The 13,504-nt window shown below is 44.7% G+C and overlaps 1 protein-coding gene across 1 annotated transcript in view; it reads right to left on the reverse strand.

Annotated features, from left to right (window-relative positions):
- The window catches only part of CFAP58 (cilia and flagella associated protein 58), a 95,461-nt gene that overhangs the window by 8,077 nt on the left and 73,880 nt on the right, over positions 1–13,504 (reverse strand). The window contains exons 16-17 of the mRNA XM_068257839.1: positions 6,332–6,451; positions 4,421–4,554 (exon numbers count right to left, since the gene is read on the reverse strand). Of these exons, the coding sequence (XP_068113940.1) occupies positions 4,421–4,554; positions 6,332–6,451 (254 nt within the window). The remainder of the gene's footprint in view (positions 1–4,420; positions 4,555–6,331; positions 6,452–13,504) is intronic.

Consider the following 13,504-nt stretch of genomic DNA (forward strand, 5'->3'; position numbering starts at 1 on the left):
GTAACCAATGCTCGGAGCCTTGCAAATAAAATAGACGAACTAGAGTTCATTCTGAATGACAAAGGCTATGACATTGTGGGAATAACCGAGACATGGATGGATGAAAGCCATGACTGGATAGCTAATTTAAAAGGATACAATGTGTTTAGGAGGGATAGAACAGGGAAAAAAGGTGGAGGGGTTTGTCTCTTTGTTAAGAATTCTTTTACAGCTGTCCTCAACGATGAGATGGAGGAAGATTGCGAAGATGTGGAGTCCGTTTGGGTAAATATTCATGGTGGAAATAAAAGTTGCCAATTGCTTATTGGGGTATGCTACAGACCACCTCTTATTAATGAAGCTGCAGAACTGCGATTACTACAGCAGATTGAAAAAGCTGCAAGTAAAAACGAGGTCATAATTATGGGCGACTTCAACTTTCCAGACATAGACTGGGGTATTGAGGCTACCCATTCTGGTAAAAGCAGCAGATTTCTGGCAGCACTACAGGACAATTACTTGACTCAAATGGTAACGGAACCAACTAGGGGGAATGCGTTACTGGATCTGATCATCTCTAATAGACCAGATAATGTATCAAATGTGCAGGCTCAAGAACATTTGGGAAATAGTGATCACAACATGATAACGTTTGATCTGGTGACTGATAGGCCACGGGGCAGCGGGACCACTAAAACTATGAATTTTAGAAAAGCAAAGTTCAATCAAATTAGGCAGGCACTAAGTTTGGTGAACTGGGATAATGTACTACAAGGGGACGACACTGAAGGGAAATGGCAAGCTTTTAAACGTATTCTCAATCAATATTGTAGTATGTATATCCCATATGGAAACAAAATGTCTAGGAATAAAAAAAGGCCTCTATGGATGAATAGAAAGGTTAGGGATAAAATGAAGAGGAAAAAGAATGCCTATAAGGTCCTAAAACAGGAGGGGACTGAGGCTGCACTAAGCAATTATAAGGAGTGCAATAAAAATTGTAAAAAAGAAATTAGGCTGGCAAAGATCGAAGCTGAAAATCAAATCGCTAGGGATATCAAATCTAACCCAAAAAAGTTTTACAAGTACATCAACTCTAAAAAAAGAAAGGTTGACTGTATAGGAATCCTAAAGGATGAGGGTGGGAACTCAATGGTGGACGACCAAGGTAAGGCAGAGTTATTAAATGCTTTCTTTGCTTCTGTCTTCACAAAGGAAACAGCACTGTTGCAAATTACAGAGGCAGAAGAGTCTCAATCTTCTAACTGTAATATTAAATACTTAACGCAGGAAGAAGTAAAGGCAAGACTAAATAAATTAAAAATAGACAAGGCACCTGGCCCGGATGGCATGCATCCTCGGGTCCTAAGAGAATTAAGTTCAGTTATAGCTAAGCCCCTTTATCTTATCTTTTGTGACTCTCTTGCAACTAGCAGAGTCCCAGTGGATTGGCGTACAGCCCACGTTTTCCCATTATTTAAGAAGGGCAATAAATCTGATCCAGGAAATTAGAGACCTGTAAGCTTAACATCAGTTGTATGCAAACTATTTGAGGGGTTACTAAGAGATACTATACATGACTTCATAGTAGAAAATAATCTTATTTCTCAGCATCAACATGGGTTTACTAAAGACAGGTCCTGTTTGACTAACATGCTCAGCTTTTATGAGGTAGTGAATGCTAATATGGATATTGGGAATGCTGTAGATGTGATATACTTGGACTTTGCAAAGGCCTTCGACACTGTCCCCCACAGAAGTCTGGTGCAAAAGTTGAGGATGCAAGGACTGGGGAAGAGTTTGTGTGCATGGATAGGGAACTGGCTAATGGACAGAAAACAAAGAGTTGTGGTCAATGGATCGTACTCAAAATGGGAGACTGTTAGCAGTGGGGTCCCACAGGGGTCTGTACTGGGTCCAGTGCTCTTCAATTTATTTATTAATGACCTAGTAGATGCAGTAGTGAGCAATGTTGCTATTTTTGCAGATGATACAAAATTGTGCAGAATCATCAACTCTCAGGAAGATAGTGTCATATTGCAACAGGATCTGGATAGGATGGCTATATGGGCACATACATGGCAGATGAAATTCAATGTTGACAAATGTAAAGTCATGCATTTTGGGCGTACCAATGGTCTAGCACCATACAAAATAAATGGGATACAGTTGGGAACATCAAACTTGGAGAAGGACTTAGGAGTACTCATCGACAACAAGTTAAATAATCGTACTCAATGCCAAGCCGCTGCAGCTAAAGCGAACAAAATTTTGGGATGCATTAAAAGGGAAATAAAAACTCGAGATGCTAGCATAATATTGCCCCTGTTTAACTCTCTAGTAAGGCCACATCTGGAATATGGAATTCAGTTCTGGGCACCACATTACAAAAAAGATATTGCAGTTTTAGAGCAGGTGCAGAGACGAGCTACAAAATTGATACGTGGGATGGAAGGTCTCGCTTACCAAGAAAGGTTAGATAAACTGGGTTTATTTAGTCTAGAGAAAAGACGCCTTAGAGGAGATCTAATTAACATGTATAAATACATTAGAGGGCAATATAATAGCTTGGCGGATGAGCTTTTTGTCCCTAGGCCTTCTCAAAGGACTAGAGGACATGAGCTGCGCATGGAGGAAAAACGTTTTAGCCATTTATTTAGGAAAGGGTTCTTTACAGTAAGAGTGGTTAAGATGTGGAATGCATTGCCACAGGAAGTCGTTATGGCAAACTCTATACCTGCATTTAAAGGGGGCTTAGATGCTTTCCTTGCGTTGAAAGACATCCATGGCTACAATTACTAGGTTATGCCTAATGATGTTGATCCAGGGATTTTATCTGATTGCCATCTGGAGTCAGGAAGGAATTTTTCCCATTTGGGGCTAATTGGACCATGCCTGGTGGGGTTTTTTTCGCCTTCCTCTGGATCAACATGGGTATGTGGGGGACGGGCTGGAGTTGTACTTTGTACTGGTTGAACTCGATGGACGTATGTCTTTTTTCAGCCAAAATAACTATGTAACTATGTAACTGCGCTTCTACGGAGGCTGCATTTCTCTATTTTTACTTTATTTACTGATCAAATATGTTTATTCAGTGTACAAGTGGGGCCATGAACAACCGTGTCAGTAGTGTGCATGCGCTATTACAGTTTGGGCAGGACCAGTAGAATGAAGGTGCTAATCTTTTTCCTCCATGTTCTCCTGGGCCTGCAGGAACCATATGCGTAGTATGGACACTATTGACAATGGCCGTGCCTGCGAGACCCAGCAGTGGAATGGTACTGTGCAAGGAGATACTCCCGTTACCGAGTAAAATTGCTTATTTCTGACAATATTCATTTATAGATTGATTAGTCAGTATTTGACCATTGCAAAATCTTACCTCACCCCAATTTATATACTTAAATTTATCAGACATGCCAGCATCTTTACTGCTGGCAAAGTGAATCACTATATGTTTTTTTTCCCCCCTCTGTGAAGTGAACAGGAAGGTCGCATGAAAGTGCTCTGGGGTAGAAAGCTGCATGAGATCAATGGGAAGTGCAGCTACATACCAATATATAGCAATATTACCAGGATGATTTAAGTAAAATGGGTATCCTAAATCAATGATTATGTTCTACAACACTAAAACGCAAGCCTTAAAATTCCCTGCAGACACTTACTACATCCCTGCTGCAGGCTTGACTGCTATTTGGGAGGAGGTGGTGGCTGGAAATCACTCTATGAGTTCCTAAATTGCCACCACAGGCCACATGTGATTGTGCTTTTACTTCTTCTAAGGGAACCACCCTTCTTATGCTGCAAAAATGGTATGGTCCACCTTGGCAGACTACAGAGAGCCTGCCATCTAAACTCTACTACCAAATGCTGCCTGTGCCACCCTCTTTTAGGGCTGGTTTACACAGACATCTCCCAACAGGTTGTGTCAGCGTTACACGTCGTTTGTAGTTGTAATGCATTTAGATCCTTAGGGGTATACAATGTAACCACAAAAGCAAAGCTACAAGTAGCATCCGAGAAAACGTAACAATGGCAGCGCTTGAGTAAATGACTGCAATGCTCCGATTCATATCAATTACGACATGGTGGATCCCTAGCGCTATATGCCGGGGATAAACATTAGCACTTGTCCGTCTTAACCAGCCATTACTGGTTCATCAAGGGGCTGAGTTGAAGGTTGGCCATGCTCCCTCCTGCATGCTGTTTGGAACGTAAGTTGGATCATTCTTCAACATAGTAGGGATTAGTGAAAGTTTAAAACTATGAAACATATACTGGCAGTAGTGACTTGGAACTACTTTCTTTATTTTGAGCTTTTCACAAAATGTGAGTTTTGCCGTACAGAGTTTGTCCTGGAAGTGGTTAGGTTGTCCTTCTGGGACGTGTCGGGGCGGGGCCGATGCATTCATACATGGAACAGCACTAGGTGTGGCCTTACCTGGCTTGTTGCTCTTTCCGCTTTTGGGTGAGATATTTCTTCTTGACGTTCTGCAGCTCGCTGGCTAGCCGTTCAATCTCATACTTGTATTCCTGGTTCTGAGATTCATACATGTTCAGTTCTGAGGAGAGGGCCTGAAGTCGGGTAAAAGGTAGAGATGTCTCAATATTTATAACCAGGGCAGAGGCATAACTACAAATCATGGGCCCACCCAGCAAAACGTTGATGAAGCCCGAAATATTCACACCCTTTCTCTTGCCAACCCCTCGTGACCCTCACAACCTGGGGGCCCAGGTGTGGACATCATAAACTTCACATCCATAAGAAGTATAGCCATAAAAAGATGATCTGAAGGAAGGGCCCCTTTATCAGAGGGAGTAAAGTAGTTGGCAAAAGGTGCTAAGCTGATGAAAGCGGATGGATGTGGACCCACAGGAGTGATTGTGATTACCCCAAAGCAGTTGAAAGCCAAAACTATCGACTTGCGTAGATTTTCGAAGGGTAGTAAATATGTTTTAAACAGGGAGCGGTCAAAGTGGGTATAATACGTAAGGCTCAGTGAAACTATATGTAATGGGGCCCTACAGCAAAATTATCACAAGCTTTCCCCCTACAAGCTCACTAATAGCACCCCTGCTTGCTCACACATGCTTATTGTTCATATGCAGAGTGCATTCTATAGCAGTCATATATGACTATACCCAGAGAACGATAGCCAGGCGCACAGAGGGAGGAGTAAGGCGGAGAACAACGGCCTCAGTCGAGGTGATCCAGCACTCTATACGCCATACATCAGAGGTACTCTACACACGCTAGATTCTAGGTAGAGACAGCATCAGCGCCCAATCATCTGCCTTGGCCAAGAACATTTTAGTACGCGTACAAGCCTTTAGAAATATTAAAGGACACCCGAGGTGACCTGTGACGTGATGAAATAGACATGGGTATGTACAGTGCCTAGCACACAAATAACTATGCCGTGTTCTTTTTTTGTTTTCTCTGTCTAAGTAAATATCATGTATGTAAGTGGCTGACTCAGTCCAGACTTAGACAGGAAATGACTACAGTGTGACCCTCACTGATAAGAAATTACATCTATAAAAGACTTTCCTAGCAGAAAATTTATTCTGAGAGCAGGAAAGAGATAAAAAGGGTCAATATGTCATAGATTTTAGCTCTGGCATACTTCAATGAATGTGTCATTGAGCAAAAACAATAAAACTATAAAAAATAAAAAGTAGAAAATAAAACTGTGGAATATCTTAAAAAGTCATTTTTAGGAGAAGGAAGATAAATACAATTGTTTATGTCATTAGTTTATTTTCAACTGGGGTGTCCTTTAAGATATAACTAGCAGTCCCTGATGGGGCAAAAGTAAATCATTTTTCCCCTGAATTTCAAGAGACAAGTTTTAGAAGTCTTGGGGCCATATCCTATTAACTTTCCTCCTGAGTTTTCTCCTAAGGGCCTGAGCCCACTAATGCAGTTGTACGCAGTTGTGTCTGCTTTTCAGCATCTGTAACATTGATGTGTTGCAGAAAAGCGGACACAACTGCGCACAACTGTGTTAGTGGGCTCAAGCCCTGAGAGATGATTTGTTTATCTTATCTAAAAATAATTTTACAGTACTTGGCAAAAAGAAAAAGTAAAGTAGGTAAAAATGTTATATCAAACTCATTTTAAATAATTTCTTGCTTGGTGTTAGCTTTAAAAGTATTTTATTGATAACGTTTGAAATATCGACTTGGAGAAAACTCAGGAGAAATGATAATAGGATATGGCCCTTGGACTGTCCCTTGTGGTTCAGAGATGGTTGTCAACTTTGTCTACAAAAATTCAGCTGGTTTATGAAGGATGTTGGAGCAGAGACGCTGTGAACCCGGAGATTTGCCCTCGCCAAGGGCTACTTGCCTTCAGCTGTTTGGTCTTCTCTCGTAGTGTCTGCTGGTAGATCTGGAGTTGCTCAGCAGCTTCTGGTCCCGGCTGTCTTGCCAAGATGAGCTTCAACTCCACATACAGCTTCTCTTTCTCCTGAAAAATGTGAAGAATAATAAATTACCAACGTGATTATTGTCATACCCACAGAGCTAGAGGCAATAAAAGGTTTTAAACACCTTCCGCACTTTTATGGACCTGAACTCATGCACAGGACACCAGGAAAACACAGATTAATTCCCCACCACCACCACCACCACCACCACGTGTGTTTAGAGTAAGGAGCCTGTCTAATTTCCCCTCAGCTGCTAGTTATTACATTTGATCTCTCAGCTGTGACAGCTCAGGAATCTGTCTGCTTCCATGAAAGCAGGAAGTAGACACACTGCAGGTCCTGTGGGCTGCAACAAATAAAGGTTTTTCTGTAAAGGTTATTATTCAGTTGCTTATCTTTCAGAGCAGAGAGGAAGTTCTGAGTGCAGGTCCACTTTAAAGAAGAATTGTAGTGAAAATAACATAATTAATAAAATTGTTAATTTTTTTTACAATATTCATCTATAGATGATCAGTGTTTTCCCATTGTAAAATCTTTCCTCTCCCCGATTCATTCTGACATTTATCACAGGCGGCAACATCTTTAGTACTGGCAGGTGATCTTTGCAGAATGTTTCTTTAATGAGTGTTCTAAAGCCGCATCTACACGCGTAGATGCGGCCGCGATGCTCCTTATCAATCGAGCCGCTGATGCGGCTCGATTGATAAGATCCGACAGGACGGATCTCCGCACCGCCGATTCCCTGCTCGATCCCCGCGAGAGGACAATGGCAGGGAATCGTGCGGGAGATAAGCGGCGCCGGCAGGGACGAGCGGGCACGAGCGGGGAATCGAATGCGGCGCACGCGCAGCGAGCGGGGACGCGGCGGGGACGCGCAAGAGTCCGCCGATCGCCACAACATCTCCCCAACATCTCACCGTGTAGACGGGGCTTAAAGAAAATAGAAAAGATCTGTGGCAACCCAGAATGCATGCGTGTGTGTGCGTTGTTATGCATAATAAACAGCCTAGGCTAAGCCTCACTGGGAAGGCGGGGCTACCTACCCATATACAGCAATATATTGCTATAGGCATACCTCCCAACTTTTTGAGATGAGAAAAAGGGACACTTAAGCCACACCCCTGCCATCCCCTGGTCACGCCCCACCACGTCCCTAGTCACGCATACCATAAAGATTTCATAATAAAAATATGTTGTTTTATCATTCAAACCACACTGGTCCTATCTGTCCTGGTTCATTTTCTTTCATAGTAACATTTTAAAATTAGTAATAGATCAATTTAAAGGATGTGAATAAAGTTTAGAGTCAATCAAACACATTTTTAGTATAGAAATATATATATATTTATATAGAAAGAGGGACAAAGTCCTGAAAGAGAGACAAATGAGAGGGAAAAAGGGACAGAGGGACAGGGCTTCCAAAAAGGGCCTGTCCCTCCGAAAAAGGGACAGTTGGGAGCTATGGTTATAGGAAGTGTTTCTGATGCTCAGAACAGGATGTTTAACATAAAAGTGGGACTCCTGAATGATTAGCTGCATTCTACTGTATGTCATTACGGTTCCACTGTAATTAAAGAGACACTGAAGCGAAAAAAAAATTATGATATTACGATTTGTATGTGTAGTACAGCTAAGATATAAAACATTAAGATCAGATACATCAGTCTAATTGTTTCCAGTACAGGAAGAGTAAGGCTAGATTCACAGTGGGACGTTGCGTTTTGATGCCACGTTAAAGTCGCACCGCAAGCTTACAACGCAACGCGCCCAAAAAGTGGCAACGCAGCATTACCGTCGCATACAGCAGATATAGTAAAGAATACAGGCAATGAAAAGTATGCTTCCAAGTCATTACTGAGCATGTGCAAACAGTCCAACGCAGCTAATAACGTGTATAACGCACTGCATGCAGTACTTTTACTTAACGTGCAGCATTAGACACCAACGCAACGTGTGCACTGTGAACAGAGCATTGATTTTTCATTGCAGTCAGTTATTCTGCGTTAAATGCTGTTTTGACGCGCAACTTTAACGTCCCACTGTGAACTTAGCCTTAAGGTAGCCATACACTGGTCGATTTGCCATTAGATCGACCAGCTGACAGATCCCTATCTGATCGAATCTGATCAGAGAGGGATCGTATGGCTGCCTTTACTGCAAACAGATTGTAAATCGGTTTCAGCCTGAAACCGATCACAATCTGTTGAGCTGCTCCTGCCGCTTGTCCCCCCCCCCCCCCCCCGTATACATTACCTAAAGCTGGCTCCGGGTCCTCTTCTCCGCGCTGCACCCCGCACCGCATCCCAGCGTACACTGTGTCACTCCGTGACCAGGAAGTTCAAATAGAGGGTCCTCTATTTGAACTTCCTGGTCACTGCAATGACACAGGAAGTTAATGTACGCTGGGATGGAAGCAGGAACAGAGCGGTGCAGCGCGGAGAAGATGCCCGGGAGCCAGCGTCAGGCAATGTATACCTAATTGGATCGGCCGCCGCTAGCGGCGCGCTCCCTACCCGCGGGCGATCGACGGTATTTTTCCTCACGCCGCGATCGACGGACCGATCCGATTTCGGGAGGAAATCGGATCGGCGGGTGCGTTTAGCGCGAACGATTGCCAGCAGATTCGATCCCAGTGGTCGAATCCGCTGTCGAAATGGCCGCAAATCGGGCCAGTGTATGGCCAGCTTTAAGAAACTCCAGCTGTTATCTCTATACAAAAAAGCCATTAAGCTCTATGACTTTCAAAGTCGTGGAGAGGGCTGTTATCTGACTTTTATTATCTCAACTGTAAGTAAACAAATGTCTTTTTCTCTGCCAGAGGAGAGGTCATTAGTTCACAGACTGCTCTGAAAGAATCATTTTGAATGCGGAGTGTTGTGTAATCTGCACATATTATAGAATGATGCAATGTTAGAAAAAACACTATATACCTGAAAATAAAAATGAGAATATTTTCTTTGCTGCTAATCTTCTAGTTATTATTCATTGTACACAACCAATTCATTATATCATATATATTTTTTTCGCTTCAGTGTCTCTTTAAGTGCATTGTAAAATGCCAAGGAATCCCCTTTCCACTTTGGAACTCCCTACTACACCCAATCAGGACATCTTTGTCCCTGGAAGCAAGTCCAGACTGATAAGCCACCTGTTTAGCATGGCATTTATGAACACCTGACTATTTCCTCTGTAACACCGTCCAGCCTACAACCCTGTATTGATCTGAGACATATCTATGCACAGGGCCGGCGGGTTCCATAGAGGCAAAGGGAGCAATTACCCCAGAGCCTGTAGGGGCCGCCTAGGTGTGTGTGTGCCCAGCTATGGTGACTCCATACATGCCTGCAGGGAATGAGGAAGAGAGGCGCTGTGGGGAGAAGTCCAGAGCATACAGCATGGTGCTGCCTCCTGTGTCCTCCCTGGATTAGGTAAGACCCCAATGTGTACCCCTCCCCTCCAGCTATGGTGACCCCATACATGCCTGCAGGGAATGAGGAAGAGAGGCGCTGTGGGGAGAAGTCTGGAGCATAGAGGACGGTGCTGCCTCCTATGTCCTGCCTGGATTAGTAAGACCCCAATGTATGCCCCTCCCCTCCAGCTATGGTGACCCCATACATGCCTGCAGGGAATGAGGAAGAGAGGTGCATACCTCCCAACTTTTTGAGATGAGAAAGAGGGACACTTAAGCCACACCCCTGATCACGTCCCCTTCACACTCCTAGTCACGCATACCATAAAAATATATTGTTTTATAATTCAAACCACACTGGCCCTTTCTATCCTGGTTCATTTTCCTTCATATTAACATTTTAAAATTAGTAATAACGGTATATAAATGTAAAGGATAGGAATAAAGTTTAAAGTCAATCAGTCACATTTTTCAGTAGAGAAATATATACAGTATATTCTGGCGTATAAGACTACTTTTTAACTCTTGAAAATCTTCTGAAAAGTCAGGGGTTGTCTTATATCCTGTTACCGCCTCTCAGATCTTACTGCTGAGGACTGTAGTGAAGCGGCGCAGGCGCATATGTGCGAGATCTGAGAGGCAAAGGAGGTAAATAGGATACAAGGGTGGGCCAGAAGGGTGAAAGAGGCGTGTTTTATGTGCACAGTTCAATCTATTCTTCCATACCGCTCTGATAAACAGGTAGACAAAGAGAGCTGACCAATCCACTTAGGGATAGTTGACGAATCCAACCAGTCAATCACCTATATACTGTTATTTATATCTGTTCATCCATAGCACAAATATACAATGTTCTTAAATTTTTATTTGTTGTGTGTTGGAAGAGGGTAGGCTTATATGGCGAGTATATCCCAAACTCTATATTTTAACTGGAAAAGTTGGGAGGTCTTATATGCCCAGGACAGAGGGACAGGGCTCCCAAAGAGGGACTGTCCCTCCAAAAGAGGGACAGTTGGGAGCTATGGAGGTGGCGTGGGGAGATGCCCGGAGCAAACAGCATGGTGCTGCCTCCTGTGACCTGCCTGGATTGGGTAAGACCCCAATGTATGCCCCTCCCCTCCAGCTATGGTGACCCCATACATGCCTGCAGGGAATGAGGAAGAGAGGCACAGTGGGGAGAAGTCCGGAGTGTAGAGCATGTTGCTGCCTCCTGTGTCCTGCCTGGATTGGGTAAGACCCCAATGTGTGTCCCTCCCCTCCAGCTATGGTGACCCCATACATGCCTGCAGGGAATGAGGAAGAGAGGCTCTGTGGGGAGAAGTCTGGAGCATAGAGGATGGTGCTGCCTCCTGTGTCCTGCCTGGGTTAGGTAAGACTCCTATGTGTGCCCCTCCTCTCCAGCTATGGTGACCCCATACATGCCTGCAGGGAATGAGGAAGAGAGGCACAGTGGGGAGAAGTCTGGAGCATAGAGCATGGTGCTGCCTCCTGTGTCCTGCCTGGGTTAGGTAAGACCCCAATGTGTGTCCCTCCCCTCCAGCTATGGTGACCCCATACATGCCTGCAGGGAATGAGGAAGAGAGGCACAGTGGGGAGAAGTCTGGAGCATAGAGCATGGTGCTGCCTCCTGTGTCCTGCCTGGGTTAGGTAATAGTGTTGTCCGGATCATGAACGATTCGGATCTTTGATCCGAATCTATTTTATGAGTCGATCATCCGAATCATCAAAATGAACGATTCGGATCGCAAAAGGGGCGGGGCCAGGAGCGACACGCCCCCTCTCAGCGGGCAGCGGGGTCCTGGAAGCAGGGATCGCTCTGTTGGATGGGAGGCAGCCTTGCAGGGAGACAGGTAGATGAGAGAGAGGGGACATGGGTGCCACTGCCAGATATGTGTAGAGCACACATACTGGCTGCAATGTGCTGCTCATTATAGGCTGTCTGTTCCGTAGTTGTGCACAGTGAACACATTGGAAGCTTTTGGCTCAGCTCAGCACAGCTCAGTAACTTTGCAGGCACTGTGATTGAAAGGCAATATAATCCTCCTGCACTCGGCACTAAACAGCTGCACTTATCTTCTGGGAATGCTTTCTTTCACTGTGCGACCTTTTCTTTCAAAGTGTACAGATGAACATATAGGTGAAATATATGTAAAGCATATGACTTCAGCATGTGGGTATTACGTGCAAACATTTCTGCTCTCTGCTCGTCCCTCCTCCCTTCTCTGTCTGTCCACCCCCCTCTCCTTCTCCTGTCCACAGACCTGTCCTGCTGTTCATTTCACCCCCGAATGCTTCCGGTAGTAAAATGATCCGAGATTCGGATCAAAGATCTCTTCAATGATCCGATTCGAATCATCCGGATCATTGAAAAGATCCGAACTTCCCATCTCTATTAGGTAAGACCCCAATGTGTGTCCCTCCCCTCCAGCTATGGTGACCCCATACTTGCCTGCAGGGAATGAGGAAGAGAGGCACAGTGGAGAGAAGTCTGGAGCATAGAGGATGGTGCGGCCTCCTGTGTCCTGCCTGGGTTAGGTAAGACCCCAATGTGTGTCCCTCCCCTCCAGCTATGGTGACCCCATACTTGCCTGCAGAGAATGAGGAAGAGAGGCGCTGTGGGTAGAAGTCTGTAGTGAAGAGCATGGTGCTGCCTCCTGTGTCCTGCCTGGATTAGATAAGACCCCAATGTGTGTCCCTCCCCTCCAACTATGGTGACCCCATACATGCCTGCAGGGAATGAGGAAGAGAGGCGCTGTGGGGAGAAGTCCGTAGTGTAGAGCATGGTGCTGCCTCCTGTATCCTGCCTGGGTTAGGTAAGACCCCAATATGTGTACAGAATAATGGGGTCCCCAACAATGCTTTTGAGGACAAATGATGAATATCTAATGATTTTGTGGCTGGGAGGGTGGTTGGATGGGTCCTAGGAGTTGGCTTAGAGGCTGTGGGTGGGGTTGGGGGAGGCCTCCAAGTAACTTTTGCCCTGGGGCCCCATTGTAGCTAGAATCGGCCCGGTCTATAGGCTTTGAGTCCTATGGGAGAAAAGCGTCATAGTGTAACTGCAGAAGTTACTTTGTAGCAGTGATAACCCGTCTTCTACAGCATAAAAAGGTGTTCAATTCAAGCTACTTACATTTTTCTTTGGCTACAGCATGACCTGGATAAATGAGACCCTTTCCGGTGACTAACACTTTAAATACAATAGAGGAAAGAGCGCTCAGCTGGTGGAAAATGATACCAAGCAAATCTGCACCGTACATTGTTATTTTGCAATCTTTACATCAATTCGCTTAGCGCTATCACACCTCCTCTCTGCTAAACAAGACATCAATGACAAAAGCGGCATTATGAAGCATCCATTACTCCCCCGGCGCCCTGCACACCGGCGGAACAGGAGAAGCATTTGTTTCATCTCTGGGGGATTCTGACAACCCGAGGAACGGAGCGCGGTGCGGCGGCGAAGTCCTTGTTCAGGGTCTGGCGCAGAGACGCACAAAAGACACAAGACTTCGGTATCGGCGTAAAAACTGCTGGCATATGAATCCTGATACGACGCCAGCGTTTCCATTATGGCCGACACAAAGCATTTCTGAGATGAAAAGAGATGGACGCTGTGCTGCTTGCTGCACAAAAAAGAGGGATAATTTAATTGTAACGTAAATATGCCAAATCAACCTTCAATAGCCCC

The sequence above is a fragment of the Hyperolius riggenbachi genome, chromosome 10 (genome assembly GCF_040937935.1).
Source record: "Hyperolius riggenbachi isolate aHypRig1 chromosome 10, aHypRig1.pri, whole genome shotgun sequence".
In the NCBI taxonomy this organism is placed as follows: Eukaryota; Metazoa; Chordata; class Amphibia; order Anura; family Hyperoliidae; genus Hyperolius; species Hyperolius riggenbachi.